Below are 21764 nucleotides of genomic sequence, written 5' to 3' on the forward strand. Positions count from 1 at the left end.
TATATATATATATATTTATATATTTATATATATATATATATATATATATATATATATATATATATATATATAAACTTGTTTTCTTGGAGGGGGGGACACCGCAATGTGCCGCATCGGATGACACCAGACCTAGCGACGCCACTGGTAATAAGCCTTTGTGTAGCTTATCAATGTCTGCGTAGCTGTTTACCTTTGCCCATTAGTGTTGATCATCAATGTATGCTGTTCGTGCTCGATATATAGAGTAAACAATGTTTAAACTTTTAGGCACAGAAAATGTGTTGATAGTTATGCATGTGTAAGTTAGATAAAAGTGCTACAACTAAAAACCTCTGAAACTTATAGGTCTGGATATGAAAAACAACAAACTAGTTAACTGACGGTTGGTATTTATTTTCATTTAAATTTCAAATGTTTAAGAGATTTTAACAAAAAATACGATGTAAGTATACAAATATATAATCGTGTACGTTTTTTTCATGATAAATAAATATGCAAATAATTGTGTTTGTCTTCTTTCTCCAAAACTGATAACCGTTTGTTAAGTACTGTTGTAACAACTGCCTTTAGGTAATCTGAAAAAAAAAAGATCAAACTAATTAAACTTTTAATACAAAAATGTATTCTTTTAACGTTGACTGTGTTTATTAAAAATAAAACTAACTAAAACAATTAGGTATTGACATATAAACAATAGTACAATAGTTAGAGAATCGAATACTTGAAAGCAGTAAACAGATTATAGAATAGCAACTAATAGCATCATCTTTAAAATAGTTAACGAAATTCCAATAGACGTATTATTATCAAAAAGTATAATTCGTTCGCTTGATTGACTGGATAATTTTCAAATAAATATAAATTTAAACGTATCAAATCCACACTGTATGATAGTACTTTTTAAATAAGACAACGATCACATGACCTTACCTTCTTGCATTATTTAGAGGATGACGCAGGAGATGTTAATCAGACCAGAAATTCATTATGAATACAATTAATCCGAACATAAGAACGTCGGGCATGCACATAAATCCGCTTCCATTTGATGAGAACTGGACATTAATATTGCCTTCGTACTTGGTGCCAACTGTGAAGTAAACAACTATTGTAGTTTTAAATCACTTTATCTGTTTTGCAAACACTGCGAATGTAAATGTACACACACACATACAAACACACCCACACCTTCTCACACCCACACACCCATACACCCACACACACACACTCACTCATACACGCACACAAACACACCCACACACACTCACACATATAAAATTATCTATATATCTATATATCTATATATCTATATCTATAAATATATGTATATATATATGTATATATATATGTATATATATATATATATATATATTTATATATATAAAGCAAAGTTGTCAGGTGCCCGACAGGGCACTTCCAGGCGCCGCAGGCGCGTCAAATTTGGCACGATGGTGCCTTTGGGAGATAGAACACGAGGGCCGGTGACGGTTGGCCGAAAAGTCGACGGAGAGGGGGTCAAAACTGACCTCGACTGACCGGCGCCTTATATGGGCTATATTACGAGAAAGAAATTCCTCCGACGACCCCCCTTGAAATTTTGTGAGGTGGTAGGAGAACGCCTTGGGGTGTCACAAAAAAATCGGCATATCTGGGAAAACTTCGTAAAGGGGTCAAAACTGACCAGTTGTATTTCCCTATATAATCTTTGTATTTTATGGGAAAAACAGAGGGTACTTTCAACGCAGACTTTAGGGTACTTAAACTCGGTATATCTGGCTAATTTTTTGCATACGTTTAGGTCAATGGCTTGACCTTTAGGGAAAACTGTCGATTTGACTCAAAGCCCTCGCCGAGGGCTAAAAAGTGACCGCGAGTGAAATTCTCATTATATGAGCTTTATTACGAAAAAAAATTTCCTCCGACGACCCCCCTTGAAATTTTGTGAGGTGGTAGGAGAATGAGTGGGGGTGTCAAAAAAAACTTGCCATGTCTGGGAAAATTCGGGAAATGGGTCAAAACTGACCAGTTGTATTTCCCTATATAATTTTGTATTTTATGGGGAAAACATGGGGTCATTTCAACGCAGACTTTAGGGTACTTAAACTCGGTATATCTGGCTAATTTTTTGCATACGTTTAGGACAATGGCTTGACCTTTAGGGAAAACTGTCAGTTTTACTCAAAGCCCTCGACGAGGGCTAAAAAGTGACCGCGAGTGAAATTCTCTTTATATGAGCTCTATTACGAAAAAAAATTTCCTCCGACGACCCCCCTTGATATTTTGTGAGGTGGTATGAGAACGCCTTGGGGTGTCACAAAAAACTCGGCATATCTGGGAAAACTTCGTAAAGGGGTCAAAACTGACCAGTTGTATTTCCCTATATAATCTTTGTATTTTATGGGAAAAACAGAGGATCATTTCAACGCGGATTATAGGGTACTTAAGCTCAGTATATCTGGCTAATTTTTTTGCATACTCTTAGGTGAATGGCTTGGCCTTTAGGGAAATCTGTCGGTTTTACTCAAAGCCCTCGACGAGGGCTAAAAAGTGACCGCGAGTGAAATTCTCTTTATATGAGCTCTATTACGAAAAAAAATTTCCTCAACGACCCCCCTTGAAATTTTGTGAGGTGGTAGAAGAAGGCCTTGGGGTGTCACAAAAAACTCGCCATGTCCTGGAAAAAACGGGAAATGGGTCAAAACTGACCAGTCGTATTTCCCTATATAATCTTTGTATTTTATGGCAAAAACAGGGACATTTTAACACAATTTTTAGGTTTTTTAACGTCTGTAGGGCCTACATCATGATAAGTTTTTGCATACACTACTATAGATGACTATGCCGTATGGAAAAACTGTTGGTCAGACTCAAAGCCCTCGACGAGGGCTAAAAGATGATCGTGAGTGAAATTCTCCTTGTATGAGATATATATATATATAAATAGACGAACGATCCCCTATTATATGACGTCGTAGACCAACCCTGGAAGGTAACAAAAAAATGTTATTCCCGTCGGAAACAGCCATTATAGTCGTTAAATATGTTCATATACCGTAATTTCTTAAATAAGCAAAGCAACTGTTTGTAAAAAAAAGTAAACAAAGACTTACGTCATACGGTCAGTTTTCAGGGTGGTAACGTTTGTAAAATTTTTTTTTTTTAAAAATAATTGTATACTATTTTAAACAGAAACAGAAAATGACGAAGTATAGCATTTGTTTTAGTACAAAATTAAGTTGTTAATTTAGTTACCTATCCTAATTAAATAAAAAAATAAATTTCAAAAGGCAATGTAATATAAACTATGAGATATACTGTTCATGGAACCTGTGTAGTTCTAATTCCATTTTAGTTATACATTGCGTACTTTCCAATATTTCTCTGAGATCGGTATTTAAATGACAAACAAAAACATTTTTTTTCTAAAGTTAGCATTACTGTTTAAATTAAAGCACTCCACACCCAATCCATCGCTAAATAATTAGGTATTCAAATTCTCAAATGTTATTTAAAAACCTAAGCGAAGCTAGGCAGTATGCCTAGTATATATATATATATATATATATATATATATATATATATATATATATATATATATATATATATATATATATATTGACATCAATACAAATGAAAGAATGTCTGTATATCCTTTTTGCTTTGCTAAACCTTTCATATAATCGCCATAAATTTTCGGGATGTTGTTGGGAATATTTTAGGATTCTACAGGGAAAAAAATAGATTTCCGGGGCAAGGGTACGAATAAAAGTAGAAAGCAGTTTGCCACCCGTCATCCGGGTACCATGACACTTAGGGGACTTGATGAGAAAAGAGGGTTGGATATTGCGAAATTTTTTTTTTTTATTTTTTTTTTTTAAATGTATTAAGAGTCGGATGCTGCTTAGGCGCCAAGAGTTACCGGAAGGCTATCTGAACTCTAGGTATCCGTTGCTTGAGCTGCATGTATAGACTCTCCATAACAAGCTTCAGTCTTAAGTCCGAAATGAGATCCGAACTCGAGATCTCGGACTAGCAATGAAACGCTCTATCATTTTGACCACGCCTCAAAATTTATTTATTTTTACAATAAGGCTGATTCTCACCTGTTAATTTCTGGCAGCGGTGCTCCCAGCGTTTGACATCCTTCTGGTCGTAATACGTCGCCCCGCAGCAGTAGAAGCCGGAGTCGTGGTCTTTGCTGGATGCGATGTTGATGCCAATCTTCAGATGGCTCTTCTCGATTCTCCTTTTTGGCCTTATGCGCCCTCCTTGCTGGTAGACTTTCCAGTGTGACTTGCCGGCGGGAGTTAGCAGATGAGAGTAGGTGTGCTAGATACGGGAACATAAAAGTGTTCACTAGCTTGCAGGTTTTATTGTTGTAGTGTATTCAACTTTGATAGGCACATCCGTGTTGGTAGTGTGTTATAAGTGATAGATGCACGCGTATTTGACTGAGGTAAATTAAAGACCGATATATATATATATATATATATATATATATATATATATATATATATATATATATATATATATATATATATATATATGTATATAATTCTCTTCTTGGAGACGCTAGAAAACAAGCTGTAAACGCGCTCCCTACCACCCCCACCTCTACATGGTCTGGTGAGCTGTGGTTCACTCTAAATGTTTACAAACAGAGCCGGGTTTAGTGACGACTATTAGGGGCAGATAATTTAGTTTTTAAACGTGGGGGGGGGTAACTAAGAGGAGTTTACTTTAACGGAGGGGGGAGGGGGGTTATCGTCCTTAACGAGCTACTTATAGTGTTTTATAGAAATATTTTCCGTGGCAGCATTGGTACTGTCGAATTCACAAATTATGAATAACTGAAAAGTAGAAAAAACAACAACTAAATAGCGGCGTATGATATGCCGAGGGTCGGTTCGTATATAAATAATCTGGACAGGCTATTTAGATGAATAAGTCATTCGTTTGACAAAATCAATATTGCTAGTCTGTACCAATTACTAATTATAATTATAAAATGTAATATCAATAAAGGCATATTTGGGAGAGCGGAATCTAGAACTTTTTAAAAGTTCGATTAATTCACGAACCCCTAAATTTAGAAAAAATCAAATGAATATTTGACTAGATCCATTCCATAATTTATAAAATAAATTCAACAATTGTATACAATGTAAATAATATCGCTTTTATGATGAACAGTATTGGATACATCTCTCCAAACAAAGATTGCATAAACATTTTATATGACATGTAGCTTTTAATAAAACAAAATCTCTCGTTAAACCAAAAAACTTACGGTGTCATTCAGATCTGGTGTGATTTCATACAGTAAATACGTATTGGGATCGTACTCTTTGTTCTCCCATACTAGCGTTAGGTAATCCAATTCTGTTGCGGCGTAAGGCACTCCAGCCATATCTCCATCACACGAAATCTGTACGGGTTCTTCAGGAGAGACACGAGTAGGATGGACGATAGCTTTATCGGAAACTGAAAGGTAAGATGGGGAGAGGTTAATCTTGAATAGACTTGCTATGTGTGAAGTTAAGTATACAAAATATATTATAGTCATGTATATATGTTACGGTCAAAGCCCGAAGTCGGCCAATGCTAGGATTGGCCGGCCAATCCGCGCATTGGCCAATATCGCCTCCCATAGGTCGGTCAAAGTCCGAAACTTTGCTTGATTTTGGCCTTTGGCCGGCCAATCCGCGCTTTGGCCTCACTTCGGGCCTTGACCGCTCATAATATATATATATATATATATATATATATATATATATATATATATATATATATATATATATATATATATATATATATATGTATATATATATACCCAAATAATCTATACGTAAAAACCCAATAGCTACAATGCTATGGGAAGTTAACATTATTGGTTTCATATTAAATACACCACAGCCTATAGCTTACAGTAAATAAAGATAAACAAAAGGGACGCTACTCTAAAACTTAACTATTATTTACACCACCATCTGCTTTAATATGCCTTCTATTGTGTTGAAACAGTCTCTCTGTTAATTTAAATTGATTTGTATTCTTCAATGATGTCGTTGATATAGCGACACCACAACCAGTTAACACATCAGACTTTACGATGATACACGTAACGAACACATCAATACATGACAATGAAACCCCAACCTAGCACATTGTTGTTAACACCGACACACCCAGTTATCGCATATTGACATGCAACTTACACACTCAACTGGCACATATTGACGTGGAACTGACACGACCACCTAGCACATATCGACATATAACTGACACAACCAACTAGCACATATTGACATGCAACTGACACACTCACCTAGCACATATTGACATGCAACTGACACACTCACCTAGCACATATTGACATGCAACTGTCACACTCACCTAGCACATATTGACATGCAACTGACACACTCACCTAGCACATATTGACATGCAACTGACACACTCACCTAGCACATATTGACGTGGATCTGACACGACCACCTAGCACATATCGACATATAACTGACACACTCACCTAACACATAATATTGACATGCAACTGACACGACCACCTAGCACATATCGACATATAACTGACACACCTACCTAACACATCTTTACATGACACTGATACACCTACCCATCACTCCCTGACAGCGCTTCGAGAACTCAGCATCATCGGTCCGATGAAAGTACATAATCTCACAGCACCACTCGCCCATGTCCGTGGGATTAGTATTTGTAAGCTGGATCTCCATTCTAATGTCGTCCCTGTCTATCCAACCCCAAATGTTTCTATGCGCCGATGCGTAATGCTTCAGCCTCCAACGACCTCGTAAGTACACGTCCATAAGACCCTGTGTAAAATTATTTTTTATATACCTCAGACATGTAATATTGGTACGCAGAGGCGTAGAGGGAGGGGGGTGCAAACCGAAAACTTGAGGGGGGATGCAAATCGAAAGTTTGATGGGGTGGGGTGCAAATCGAAAACTTGAAGGAGGGTGCAAAACAAAAATTTGTCCCCGGGAAGTCGCTACGCCTTTGGGGGGGGGTGACACCATTAAGTGCAGCACCGGGTGACACCCGACCTCGCTACGCCACTGTGGTAACGTTTATTTTCCCAAAGTCTTCTGTTAGTGCATTGCTATGCTAACCATTCGACATTTAAGAACGGTAGTAGATTTACATTGATATTTATTTCTTTCACTTTTAAAAAAGTTGTGTTATACAGGGTTTTAACAAAGCAGGAGCTTCGGTTACAGAAAATAAAGATTACAGAGAGGAGAGAGGGAGGTATGAATACCTGATGGCTTGGGAGGGGGGCGGGATGCATCGGGGCCATCTAAATGTATAAAACTATGTTTTTATTAAAATGATGGGGATACAATATTTCCTGATACAAGAAGGGTGTCATGATATAACTGGGGACTGCTGAAATACAGGAATAGAGGTAAGGACATGAATTATTATTTTATCCTTTAACTCTGATTATCAAAACTTCTGCATTTACACCAGTCCATTTATGTTCTTTTGATTCCAAAATAGTATATATAAATGTAATTTAATACGATTTACTCATTAATTTGAAGCAAAAAAAGTCAAACGAAAGTAGGCCTATATGCATTTGCAAAATATCATACGCAAATAGTTTTGAGTTCACATGACAAAGAGTTTGAGCTAGGAAATGAAATGTGTCATTTTCAGCAAGTTATAAATACATGAATTACACCACAGTGAAAGTCAGGTATATAAAAACCAAATATTTGCTGAGTTATTCCTCTTTACATACAGCAAAACATTACGACTAGATGGAGCTTGGTGGTAGTGAAATGAAAACATAATTATATATCATGGAGACCATAGAAAACACCACGCAGCTTAGCCACCACCCTCATCCCCACCTATCAGGTGAGCTGTGGTTCACCCCAAGTGTTTACAATCGTAGAGCCGGGTTAATGACTGCTATTATGGGCAGATAATTTATTATTAAACGATTTGAAGTGAAGGGGAGGTAACAATTTCTGATTAATCTTTTTTTTGTCTTTAAACTGCTGCTTTCACTGGGCGGGAGGGGGGGGGGGGCGGGAAGGGGTAGTGTTGAATTCACAAATTATGAATTGCTGATAATTAGAAAATAATGCATATATTTTAAAGATATATCTGACAACTTCTAAAAACTTACTTTATTCAGCATAAACGTGGCTCGGAACCTGTTCCTATTCCACGACAGTTTCATCTGGTGTATCCCCCTCACCCTGTCGGGTAGACCAGCGAGATCGGCGTCACACAAAACAGATCCCTCGCCGCCCCTCATGATATCGTTAGGTACTATTGATTTACGTAAAACTGCAACAACATTTGACTTAGTTTTGCGTGTCCTCATATATGTCTCTTTTTTTACTCATTCTCTCCCTCGGTGTATATATATATATATATATACATATACATATATATATATATATATATATATATATATATATATATATATATATATGTATATGTATATGTATATGTATATGTATATATATATAGCCTATATATATATATATATATATATATATATATATATATATATATATATATATATATATATATATATATATATATATATATATATATATATAATCCACAAATTATTACTGTTTCAAAGATCAAATATGGAGAATAAATTTAAAAAAAAAAGAAATTCGCATTCGATTTGGTAGTACGATCTTAATTTATCTAGATGTTTTTTTTTTAAGTCTAATAATTTCAAAGTGTGGTTTGTTGTGCATAATTAACTACATAGAGAACCAAAAACGTAATATTTGAGAAAAACATGTTTCTTAATAGATAAATCTTTTCCACTAAAATAGCGAAAAGTATTACGTTAAAACGTTAAAAAAATATAGCATTATATTTAAGTGACCTTTAACATAAGCGCTCTGATAGTTCATATTACCTAATATAAAAGAATAATAGTAAACTGACTTTTTAAAACAAGTTAATAAAAAGTCTAGTGACAATTTAAGCGCAGTTTCCTTATGATATCCATAACAATTTTTTGTGACCAAACGAAAGGATATTTTTGAAAACTTTCTTCGGCAATATTGTTCTAAATTATGGCAGAAATTGATTGGTAAATGTTTCAAGTCGCTAAGTGGTCTGGTTGCCGAGATATGGGTCAAAAACTGCATTTTTTCGAGTTTTTTTTTGGCTTTTCCGGGAAATCTAGGAAGGAATTCCGGGAATTTTTTTGGCACACAATCATCCTCGGAACTTGTTTAACATATTTGCTTTTGGAACTAGTCCTCGATATTGCTTCGTTGAGGAGGAGTTACGACTTAAAGCTGCGGACACACATCCATCCATCCATCCAGAAATAACGAATTAATAATCGCAATTGCTAGAATGGAAGTTGCGCTAAAAAAGTGGACATGGATCTAGATCTAGATCTACTGCATTTGTTATGATTACAACAGATATAATCTGAGCTCAAAAGGATAGTTCATGCATTTCTATTCCTGCCTACATCTAGATTTATGTACTTTACGGACGACTCCGTATAGTGAACAAGGACTCAATCTAGATTCTAGAAGCTTACTTTGCGCTGATGTGAGCCAAACACAGAGGAATATTAATACTACAATAGTGAAAGCCATGTTAGTTTATCTTTATCTTCATGTTTTGAAATTTAATGTTGTAATGCGATTTCCGTTCTTTTACGTTAAGCACCATTTGGCAGTGTGCAAGGCTTTAAAATTGCGCTTGAAATTTCAAAATATTAGTTTTAAAATGGCATAGTTGCTTTATTTTTTTAAAAGCTTGTATATCATTTGCGTCATATATCTTTTGGCTTTTTTATGTCATCATGGATCGAGATTGACTATCAAAATTGTGTCGATTTCTAACCGACTAATTTATCTGAAACTGGGTACCTGGGTAAAGACCCGATAACAATTCAGAAATTCCATTTAACTTTATTGCATGCATATTATTTTTTAAAGCAATAATTAAGACGTCCTATAGTCTTGACTATTCATCGGTCTATTATACAGATTTTTTCGGTTAATTGGTATGCAATTGTTTTTAGTCATGTAACTCTATTTTATTCAACATAATTTTTATGTAAGCTTACTGAAAAAAAATGGATGAAAAAACGTTTTAATAAGAAAATTTTATGAAATGCACTAAATAGGTGAACAAAAATGGTTTTATTTAAATATATAACAATGAACTTCTATTATATTAACTAAAAAAAATTGTGGATCGCTATATTATGAATTGAATATCTTTACAAAAATTTCAGAAGCGATCCATTTTTAAATTTTTTTAAGGCAATAAATAAATTCAGTTTCCCTAGCCGCCTTTTTCCCTAACGTGAGATGTATATCTAGAGACGCCATACTGTCTCATTCGGAGATCGAAAGCCAATACTTTCGAGATATTGTTCAAAAGATCCACAATTCTTTCCTCGCTGTTTATTTAATGTGTCTAAAATATATAGAAAAGTGTAGAAAATTATACAGAGTATACAATGTTTAACAAAATAGGCCCTAAAAAATGTGTGAGCAATGTTTATCTGCAGTGGCGTAGCCAGGATCGTCTCGAGGGGAGTTCCAATTTTCCAGACTTTTGATTTGCACACCCCCTCAAACTTTCGATTTGAACCCCCCCCCCCCTCATACTTTATATATATATATATATATATATATATATATATATATATATATATATATATATATATATATATATATATATATATATATATATATATATATATATATATGTATATATATATATATATATATATATATATATATATATATATATATATATATATATAAATATATATATATATATATATATATATATATATATACATGTATTTTAAAAGAAGTGTAACAAATAACAGTAATAACTGAAAACACTGAATTTTAAAGCAACAAAAAAAGTAAGCTTGCGTTTCGTATTTATTTCCAGTTAAAGTTCAGACAATTAAGAGATGTTAAAAGTAATACTTTGGAATTATACAAATGTATAATCTTTTATTTGTTTTATTGTTAATGAACTAGCAAATAATATTGATATTTTCATCTTAGATGTTACACTACAAGAATGATAACCTTTTTGCAAAATACAGTTGGCACTGATTCACTTAGTTAATCTGGAAAAAAAAACATCAATTAATTTTATTTTATAATTTTAAACACAAAAAAGTGCTCTTCTTTTAACTTAAGTATATTTAATGAAATAAAACCAGACTAAAGGAAAACATGTAAGCAATAAATAAAACAGTATGAAAAAAAAATCGTGAAAGCCTTAAATAATTGAATAACACATAGGCTAATATAGACTAGTAGTTTTATCTTTAATGTAGTAAAATAACGTTTGAATAGATGTGGTAAAAAAGTATAAGATCAGTTACCAACGCATAATTACAATAATGATAATAAGATAATGTTCCAATAACATTATCTAAATGTATTAAATCCACACTAAATAATAGTGTTTTTTAAAACGACCACGATAAAGTGAATATTTTAACACCACGTGACCTTACATTCTGCGTTACTTAGCAGGTGACGCAGGAGGGGTTAAGTAGACCACGACTTAATGATGAATGCAATTAACCCCAACAGAAGAACGTCGGCCGTACAAATAAAGCCACTTCCGTTTCTTGAGTTCCCAATATCAGCATCGCCGAAGACATTGGTAATAACTATGGCATAAACAATGATTGTGTTTATATATATATATATATATATATATATATATATATATATATATATATATATATATATATATATATATATATATATATATATATACAGGCTACATATATATATATATATATATATATATATATATATATATATATATATATATATATATATATATATATATATATATATATATATATAAATATATATATATATATATATATATATATATATATATATATATATATATATACAGGCTACATATATATATATATATATATATATATATATATATATATATATATATATATATATATATATATATATATATACTTATAAACATAGGTTGAGTGATTGGATGTGAGTCATAGGGCTAATGGGGAGAGCTTTGAGCTATGCTATGTGGGTTAGTGCAATGTACCGTTTTGGTAAGGGGTAAGGAAGGGAATGGGATTTTGTTTACGTTTCAATGTATCGTGTCGGTTGGGGTAGGTTGGGTAAATTTTAAAAATACACCTCCACCCCCGAGGAGAAAAAAAAATTGTTTGAAAGAACCACTGATTAAAAGAACTCATCAAGTGAATACCTGTCATGTTCTGACACCGCGTTGAGACTTGCAGTTTCCTGGTCAGATCATAGTAGGCCCCCTCACAACAAAACAAACCAGCATCGTAGACTCCCGCGCTTGGTACATGTAATTCTACCCTGAATTTATCTACGTTCAACCAGCCGTGTTGATTTAAGGGCTTCGTCCCTTGACTCGAAAACTGCCATTTTGATTTTAAATTTTGGTCCTGGATAAATATTGAAGAGACTTTAGCATCAACATCTAAACATTTAACACACAAAAAACAAAAACAAAAAGTTTTTAACACTGGTATTGGAGGTGGAGGAGAGAAGGACGAGAATAACGACAATGAAAAGGAAATTAATGGTGTATAACGAAACATCTAGAGTAGGCCTATTTTTTATGTGTAGTAGTACGGATTGTGTGTAGTCCTACGGATTAAGTGTAAGTGTACGGATTAACTACGGATTAAGTGCATGTCTACGGATTAAGTGGATGTCTACGGATTAAATATAGGTCTACAGATTAACTGTAGGTCTACGGATTAAGTAGAGGTCTACGGATTAAGTGTATGCCTTAGAATTAAGTATATTTCTACGGATTAAGTGTAGTCTACGGTTAAGGGTAGGCCAACGGATTAAGTGTAGGTCTACGGATCCAAGTGTAGGTTTAGGTATTAAGTGTAGGTCTACGGATTAAGTGTAGGTCTACAGATTAAGCATAGGTCCACGGTATAAGTGTAGGACTAGGCAATAAGTGTAGGTATATTCAGGAGTTAAAGTGGTTTGTTTGGCGCAGAGCAGATACCTTTGATTGAGTTGTATTAAAAGATATAATCTTGGCATAACTAAATTAATAAAAATAGTTCATCCAGGTTTCAAAAGCAATATTGAATTATTTCAATCTGTATGAAAATAGATCACCTGTGTTGGTTCCATAAAATGTTATCTTTGTTAACTTATCTATTGAAATTTAGATCTAATAAAACATCATCTGAATTTTAAATTTAAATAAAAAGATAAATCTTAGTTCTTACAATAAAAGCGAACTCTTCAGGAGAGTGAGAGATGGAATAAGAGTAGAGCGACATAGGGTGGATGGAATCTTCCCAAAATATTTCCAGTCTGTCCATTCCCATAACATCAGCAGGGACCCCGGCTAGGTCGGCGTTGCAATATACCCGGAATTCTTGTCCTTCAGCTACTTTCTTCGGTGCGATCGATAAAGATGATACTGTAACATACGGAGCATTGTTAACTCGGGTAAAATACGAACTCAATGCAAACATTGTAAGATGATCATACACAAGAGCAAGATTGTGATGGACTAATACTGGGAGATAAAGGATGAAAGAGAGAGAGATAAAAAATGTACATATATATATATATATATTTATATATATATATATATATATATATATATATATATATTATATATATATATATATATATATATATATATATATATATATATATATATATATATATATATATATATATATATATATATATATATATATATGTATATATAAAGAAAGAGAGAGAGAGAGAGAGAGAGAGAAATGATATTATAACATTTTCACAGCGTAGATATATAGAATTAGACTAGACTAGTAGAGGTAACTGAGGACAGTACGAACTTGACTGTAGACGATGTTGTGCGAGAGTATTGTGCGCGTGGTTAATGACATATTTGTGGTGTGTGTGTGTGACGTGAACATGACGCGACAATGTTACCGATGACGTAGGACGCAGAAGTGAAGATTCTTGGGGGTTAGCCAATATAGAAAAAAAAGACGTATTTTGATATTGTGTGATCATAAAGTTAATGGTATTTCATGAACGGAGTTGTTGACATTGTTAATTAGTGTCTGCGGAAAATAAGAGTGTTTCCCGTTCTCTTTCACAAGTTGAATACTTGCATTGTTAATAGCAGTATTGAGAATAGAGAATCATAGAGCAGAACTTACATACATATTGATCCCATCATCACCAACATAATCAGAGGCGTAGGCTGGGGGAGGGGGTTATGGGGGGTCATAACCCCCCCCCCCATAGACCCCTCGGTATATATATAAAAAGTATGAGGGGGGTGCAAATCGAAAGTTTGAGGGGGGGGGGGGTTCAAATCAATAGTTTGAGGGGGGTGCATATCAAAAGTTTGAGGGAGGGTGCAAATCGAAAGTTTGTCCCCGGGTAAAAATTGGAGCCTCCCCCCCCCCCTTGAGTCGATCTTGGCTACGCCATTGAACATAATACTATATTACTAATTAGTAAGAATGGCGACGCATTGTTGGTAACGCGCTCAATTACAAATCTAAAAGTCACTGTCGACCCAGTTAATCCGCGTTTGCTTGTAAATTGAAATAATTGAAAGTGACACAAAAAAAAAAAACGTAACACAGTGAATACTGTCTACCTCAAAGCTAGGTTATCTAAATATTAACCTAAAGAGATGTTTCTATTGTGCGCTAATTTAAATAATTTGAATATCTGATTGAAGTTTTTTACATCCCGAGACTATACGAGTAGTATTAACCGAAATGTCATAATAAATTGTTACTGTAGTAATTTGTTTTGTTCAATAAATCATGATAAATTTATTTGCTGCTTGAATTGTTAGTCTATTAAAGTGTTTTCTTAGACCTAGCGATCCATCTTGCAGAGGAAGTAGAGTTCATAGGTTGCTTATCTAACCTGATAAATAATGAATCCGTTAACTTAAAGTGTGGTGTTAATTCTAACCAGGTAGAAAAAAGGGTCCCTTAAGTAAGGGTTTAATGTTGATTGTAATATAATAAATGATGGTTCCGTTGTGTTAAGGGGGTGGGTTGATACTTATCTGATTATCAATGGGCCAGTCAAGTTAATGTGATGTGTTGATTCTGATAACATACATTATGGGCTAGTTAAGTTAAATGTGTAATGTGTAATGTTGATCCTAACCTGATAAATTATGGACCAGTTAAGTTAAATGTGTAATGTTGATACTAACTTGATAATTTTTGGGCCAGTTAAGTTAAATGTGTAATGTTGATCCTAACTTGCATGGGCCAGTTAAGTGTAATGTTGATCCAAACCTTAAAAATTATGGGCCAGTTACGTTGAATGTGTAATGTTGATCCTAACTTGTATGCGCCAGTTAAGTTCAATGTGTAATGTTGATCCTAACTTGTATGGGTCAGTTAAGTTAAATGTGTAATGTTGATCCTAACTTTTATGGGCCAGTTAAGTTAAATGTGTAATGTTGATCCTAACTTGTATGGGCCAGTTAAGTTCAATGTGTAATGTTGATCCTAACTTGTATGCGCCAGTTAAGTTAAATGTGTAATGTTGATCCTAACTTGCATGTGCCAGTAAAGTTAAGTGTAATGTTGATCCTAACTTGCATGTGCCAGTAAAGTTAAGTGTAATGTTGATCCTAACTTGTATGGGTCAGTTAAGTTAAATGTGTAATGTTGATCCTAACTTTTATTGGCCAGTTAAGTTAAGTGTAATGTTGAACCTAACTTGTATGGGTCAGTTAAGTTAAATGTGTAATGTTGATCCTAACTTGTACTGGCCAGTTAAAGTTAAATGTGTAATCTTGATCCTAACCTGATAAATTATGGGCCGGTTAAGTTAAATGTGTAATGTTGATCCTAACTTGTACTGGCCAGTTAAGTTAAATGTGTAATGTTGATCCTAACCTGATAAATTATGGGCCAGTTAAGTTAAATGTGTAATGTTGATCCTAGCTTGTACTGGCCAGTTAAGTTAAATGTGTAATGTTGATCCTAACCTGATAAATTATGGGCCAGTTAAGTTAAATATATAATGTTGATCCTAACTTGTATGGGCTAGTTAAGTTAAATGTGTAATGTTGATCCTAACTTGTATGGGGCAGTTAAGTTAAATGTGTAATGTTGATCCTAACTTGTATGGGCCAGTTAATTTAAATGTGTAATGTTGATCCTAACTCGATAAATTATGGGCCGGTTAAGTTAAATGTGTAATGTTGATCCTAACATGTATGGGCCAGTTAAGTTAAATGTGTAATGTTGATCCTAACCTGATAAATTATGGGCCGGTTAAGTTAAATGTGTAAGGTTGATCCTAACTTGTACTGGCCAGTTAAAGTTAAATGTGTAATCTTGATCCTAACCTGATAAATTATGGGCCGGTTAAGTTAAATGTGTAATGTTGATCCTAACTTGTACTGGCCAGTTAAGTTAAATGTGTAATCTTGATCCTAACCTGATAAATTATGGGCCGGTTAAGTTAAATGTGTAATGTTGATCCTAACTTGTACTGGCCAGTTAAAGTTAAATGTGTAATGTTGATCCTAACCTGATAAATTATGGGCCGGTTAAGTTAAATGTGTAATGTTGATCCTAACTTGTACTGGCCAGTTAAAGTTAAATGTGTAATGTTGATCCTAACCTGATAAATTATGGGCCAGTTAAGTTAAATGTGTAATGCTGATCCTAACTTGTATGGGCCAGTTAAGTTAAATGTGTAATGTTGATCCTAATTTGTACTGGCCAGTTAAGTTAAATGTGTAATGTTGATCCTAACCTGATAAATTATGGGCCGGTTAAGTTAAATGTGTAATGTTGATCCTTACCTGATAAATTCTGGCACCTGTGCGACCAGCGTCTGACATTCGCCGTGTCAAAATAATTACCGCCACAGCAGTAGACGCCAGTATCGTGGACTTTGCTGGACGTGATTTTGATTCCAAACTTTAGAGGGCTCTTCTCGATTCTCTGGTTTGGCTTCATTATCGCTCCCTCATTGAAGAACTCCCAGTGAGACTTGCCGCGGGGTTTTTGGAGATTGATGTAGATTTTCTATACTCGGGGAGATAAGAGTTTTTAAGTGTAGACTTTGATTCGCTGACTTGCGATCGATGCAGGTTCAGTGATGATAATGTATAAAACGTTGATAGGTACACCCGTATTGCAAGTGTGTTAAAAGTGGATAAATATATTCGTAATGGTGGCAGTGTATTATGAATTTGATAAATACACGAGTTGTGGTATTGTCTTAAAAGTTGATAAATATAAGCGTACTGGTGGTAGTGATTTAAAAGTAGATAACTACACGATAAATGGTGTTGTGTTAAAGTTGATAAATACAATCGTAATGGTAGTAGTGTGTTTAACATTGATACACACATGCAGAGTAGAAATAATTGTTTTCAATGATGTTAGAAACAAAAGAAAACTATTAAGTTCTAGAAGCTGACTTTGTTTCAGGTAAATCATATTAAACGTTAATCAATAAATTATGTATTACTCTATACACGCAGAACACATACGTGTGGCCAAATGGTAATTATAATACAATATCGTAGCTACACAAATGTTATCTGAACTAATTTGTTAGCTTCGAAGAGAAATAAAACAATAAAATTGACAAAACCAATATAGAAAACCTATTTAGGCAAAATAATCATTTATTTTCAAACCAATTTAGCTAGTTTAATAATAGGTAAAACATAAAGGTATAGAAAAACAGTGTAAATTATTCATCAGCGCCTAAACATTAAAAAAAATAGAATCTATATATATAATTCTCTTCTGGGAGCCGCTAGAAAACAAGCTGCAAACGCGCCTAGAAAACAAGCTGTAAACGCGCTCCCTACCTCCCCACCCCTACATGGTTTTAGTGAGCTGTGATCACTCTAAATGTTTACAAGCAGAGCCAACGATTTTAAACGTAGGGGGGGGGGGGGGAGGGGGGGTTATGGTCCTTAACGAGCTACTTATAGTGATTTAAAGAAATATTTTCAGTGTCAGCGTTGGTACTGTCGAATTCACAAATTATGAATTTCTGAAAATTAGAAACAACTAAATAGCGGCGTATGTTATGCCGCGGGCCGGCTCGTTAGGAATATTTGACTAGACCCACTAATTAATTTAGATTTAAAAAAATAATGTTATGATGTGTAAATATTGTTAATTTAATAATACATAATAGAATATTTCCAAACATAAATTATATATATATATATATATATATATATATATATATATATATATATATATATATATATATATATAATAATATATATATATTTTTTTTTTTTTTTTTTTTTTAAGAAAACTAAAATTTGTACATAAAAAAAAACAAAAATAAAATCTTACTGATCTATTCAACATATTATGTGCGATTTCATACAACACAATTTTATCGGGGTCGTATTCTTTTCCAATCTTCCAGTCCAACATCATGTAATCCAGCTCTGTTGCCGTGTAAGGCACCCCAGCAAGATCTGCATCACACGTTATCAGTACGGGATCTGGCACTGTGGCCTGAGTAGGATGAACGATAGCTCGACATGAAACTGAAAGGTAAGATGGAGAAATGTCTGAACTAGTCTTTGTATGTGTGACATTACGTTAAGTATACAACATATAGTAAAGCCAAGTGTATACGTGTATAAATATACATACCATTATATACTTATACATATATTTACGTATATATATATATATATATATATATATATATATATATATATATATATATATATATATATATATATATATATACAAAGATACCACCTAGCAAATGTTAGCATGACCCTGAAACACCATATTGCATACGTCGATATAACACACTGACACACCAACCTCCAACACGCTTATATGCAACTGACACACCAAACTGACACATGCTGACACTGACACACCTACCCATCACTGCCTGACATCGTGTCGACGACACCGGTTTATCGGTATTATAAAAGTACACCACCTCGCAACACCACTCTCCCGTATCAATGGGTTTAACCTCTGAAATCAGAATCTCCAGTCTGATGTCGTTCCTTTTTATATCGCCCCAGACGTTTCTGACATCCGATACGTAATACTTCAACGTCCAGTGGCTTCGTAACACCTCTTCCGTAATGCCCTGTGAAAAATTGAAGGGAAATAATACACATGTAAACATGTATCAGCAAGAAAAAAAATAGATCTTATATTAAAAACACCCACTTGCAGTAATACATAACATAAATAAATGATTATAGTATACGAGCCGACCCGCGGTTTATCATACGCCGCTATTTAGTTGTTTTATTTTCTACTTTTCAGTAGTTCATAATTTGTGAATTCTACAGTACCAATGCTGCCACTGAAAATATTTGCTTTAAAAAACTATCAGTAGGTCGTTAAGGACGATACTACCCCCACCCTCCTTTCCCCCAACCCCTACCCTACAAGCCTTCTCTTAGTTACCTCCCCTAAGTTTAAAATCGTTTTAAACTAAATTATCTGCCCCTAATAGCCGTCACCAAACCCGGCTCTACGAATGTAAACATTTAGCGTTGACCACAACTCACCAGACCGTGTAGGGGTGGGGTTGTAGGGAGCGCGCGTACAGCTTGTTTTCTATCGTCTCCAAGAAGAGAATTATATGTATAGATAGTTATTTGCTTTAGATATGTACATATCTTTACATATCTAGATTGTATGTAAGACCAGAGTTTCCTTTAGCCACCTCTTCGTGAGGGGGGGGGGGGGGTATCTATATCAGTGTTATGACCATTAATTAATTACTCGTTCATGGTTAGTGACGTACATTATTTAAATGTGCGATTTAAATAAATAAAATATTATATATATATATATATATATATATATATATATATATATATATATATATATATATATATATATATATATATATATATAGGGCCTATATATGTATATATATATATATATATATATATATATATATATATATATATAGGGCCTATATATATATATATATATATATATATATACTTTGTTGATGTTTATCGAATTAAAAAATAACAAACATGATAAAACTAATTCTGACAACTTCCAAACACTTACTTCATCCAGCACGTATGTGGCACGGAAACGGTACCTGTTGAACGACACTTTGAGCTGTCTGACTCCCCTCACAACCTCTGGAGCACCCGCGACATCGGCGTCACACAAGATTGTCTCCGGTTCTCCACTCTCGATTTCGCGGGGTACTATCGACTTACGCACAACTGGAAACATATTTGATTTACTTTAGCCTGAACATCTGTTGGTCTTTTTTCTTTTATTTCTGCCCCCCCCTCCCTCTTTATCTCTCTCTCTCTCTCTCTCTCTCTCTCTCACTCTATATATATATATATATATATATATATATATATATATATATATATATATATATATATATATATATATATATATATATATATATATATATATATATATATATATATATATATATATATATATATATATATATATTCTACACATCAAAATGTATTCAAAGTTGAAGCGTGAGAAATGGCATGTCCAGGCGATGTATTAGGATTTAGGGGTCATCTATAAACGACGTCACGCTTTTTTTGACGATTTTAACCGCCCCCTCCCCCCCTTCCCCTCCTTGACACGTCGTCACAAAAAGCCAGAACCCCCCCCCCCCCCCACCCCTAAAATGACGTCACACCTCAACCTACAACCTCCCTTAAAATTGCAGTTGAATTTTTTTTAAACATTGATATTTTTCTAAAATCTTGTCTGAACTCTGTCAAAATAGAGTATTTTAATCAATTCCTATTACAATTTATTAAAACAGTTTTCTAAAACGCGAAATAACGTCTAAAATTCGTTTTCTAACATTGCTTTTTAATAATGCAAAAGTGTGACGTCGCACCATCTGAACCCCCCACCCCTTATCACACACCGTCACAAAATTACGGATCCCCCTCCCCCTACGATTGTGACGTCATTTATGGACGACCCCTAAAGCTAAGTTACCACTAAACTGGTGTTAAGTTTAGGTTTATGCCTAATTGGTATTTATAATTTGAGTAAAAAAAAAACTTACTTGTAAGCAATCTGACCGCACCCTCTTTGTTTTGTTTGTTTTGATATTGTGTTACTGCTTATTGTATTAAAGTGAGGTTTCTGATGCCTGCATTTGTCTTCTATAAATTCGATATATATTGTAAGCCTTAAAGCCAAGTGTATTACTTCCTGACCATACATAGATCTAGAATCTAGATCAGAATCTTTACATACATCTAAAAATATAGATCTATACCCTATTTACTTTAGCATAAGCGCAACAGTGGCATACAAGAAAATACTGTCTAAAAGAGTCTGTATAAGAATTAACTATGACTTAAATTAAAAGCTTACTTTGAGCCGATATGGACCAAATACAGAGGAATGTGAATACCATAATTCTTAAAGCCATGTTAGTTTTTCTTTAGCTTCATGTTTTTCTTAAGGATCTATATCTGGATGTTGTATTGTGATTTCCGTTCTTGTGTGTTGAGCACCATTAGACAGTGCGCAATATTTTAGTTACTTTTTGTTACACAGGTTATAGATGAATATGTTTCAGCAACAAATAGTACAAGTTTGGTGCACATGTGGTAAACATTTTAGAATGAACATGCCCATTTAATAGAATAAAATAAATGTGTACACCTCCCTAAGTCGGAAAACCATTATTTTTGCAATGTTTTGTAAGTAT

General features: G+C 34.0%; 2 protein-coding genes across 2 annotated transcripts; both read right to left on the minus strand.

The window, feature by feature from the left end:
- Positions 1-384: 384 nt before the first annotated feature.
- LOC131954610 (uncharacterized) lies at positions 385-9677 on the minus strand. Its single transcript, XM_059318385.1, has 7 exons — positions 9584-9677; positions 8183-8346; positions 6638-6854; positions 5291-5484; positions 4104-4329; positions 931-1090; positions 385-575 (listed from the first exon to the last, which is right to left on the minus strand). The coding sequence occupies exons 1-6, from the start codon at positions 9639-9641 to the stop codon at positions 966-968; spliced, it is 984 nt and encodes a 327-aa protein (XP_059174368.1). The 5' UTR covers positions 9642-9677; the 3' UTR covers positions 385-575; positions 931-965.
- Positions 9678-10945: 1268 nt separating this feature from the next.
- LOC131954607 (uncharacterized) lies at positions 10946-21530 on the minus strand. The gene is made up of 9 exons (XM_059318382.1): positions 21425-21530; positions 20117-20280; positions 18953-19169; positions 18401-18600; positions 16876-17101; positions 13307-13503; positions 12289-12496; positions 11543-11701; positions 10946-11146 (listed from the first exon to the last, which is right to left on the minus strand). Exons 1-8 carry the CDS (start codon positions 21480-21482, stop codon positions 11577-11579), a joined length of 1395 nt encoding a protein of 464 aa, XP_059174365.1. The 5' UTR covers positions 21483-21530; the 3' UTR covers positions 10946-11146; positions 11543-11576.
- Positions 21531-21764: the final 234 nt, after the last annotated feature.

Source organism: Physella acuta, unplaced genomic scaffold (assembly GCF_028476545.2).
Source record: "Physella acuta isolate Inbredline_101_S28 unplaced genomic scaffold, ASM2847654v3 ptg001015l, whole genome shotgun sequence".
NCBI classification, from domain to species: domain Eukaryota; kingdom Metazoa; phylum Mollusca; class Gastropoda; family Physidae; genus Physella; species Physella acuta.

Bases quoted from the DNA above. Each gene is read 5' to 3' on its own strand.
- LOC131954610 (XM_059318385.1), bottom strand. From the start codon at position 9,641: ATGGCTTTCACTATTGTAGTATTAATATTCCTCTGTGTTTGGCTCACA. The intron at 5,485-6,637 runs GTAGGTGTATCA...CTTACCTTTCAG, and splicing joins GCGCTGTCAGGGAGTGATGG to TTTCCGATAAAGCTATCGTC. The intron at 1,091-4,103 runs GTGAGAATCAGC...TTTACTTCACAG, and splicing joins CCGCTGCCAGAAATTAACAG to TTGGCACCAAGTACGAAGGC.
- LOC131954607 (XM_059318382.1), bottom strand. From the start codon at position 21,482: ATGGCTTTAAGAATTATGGTATTCACATTCCTCTGTATTTGGTCCATA. The intron at 20,281-21,424 runs GTAAGCTTTTAA...ATATGTTTCCAG, and splicing joins TTGGTCCATATCGGCTCAAA to TTGTGCGTAAGTCGATAGTA. The intron at 18,601-18,952 runs GTAGGTGTGTCA...CTTACCTTTCAG, and splicing joins ACGATGTCAGGCAGTGATGG to TTTCATGTCGAGCTATCGTT.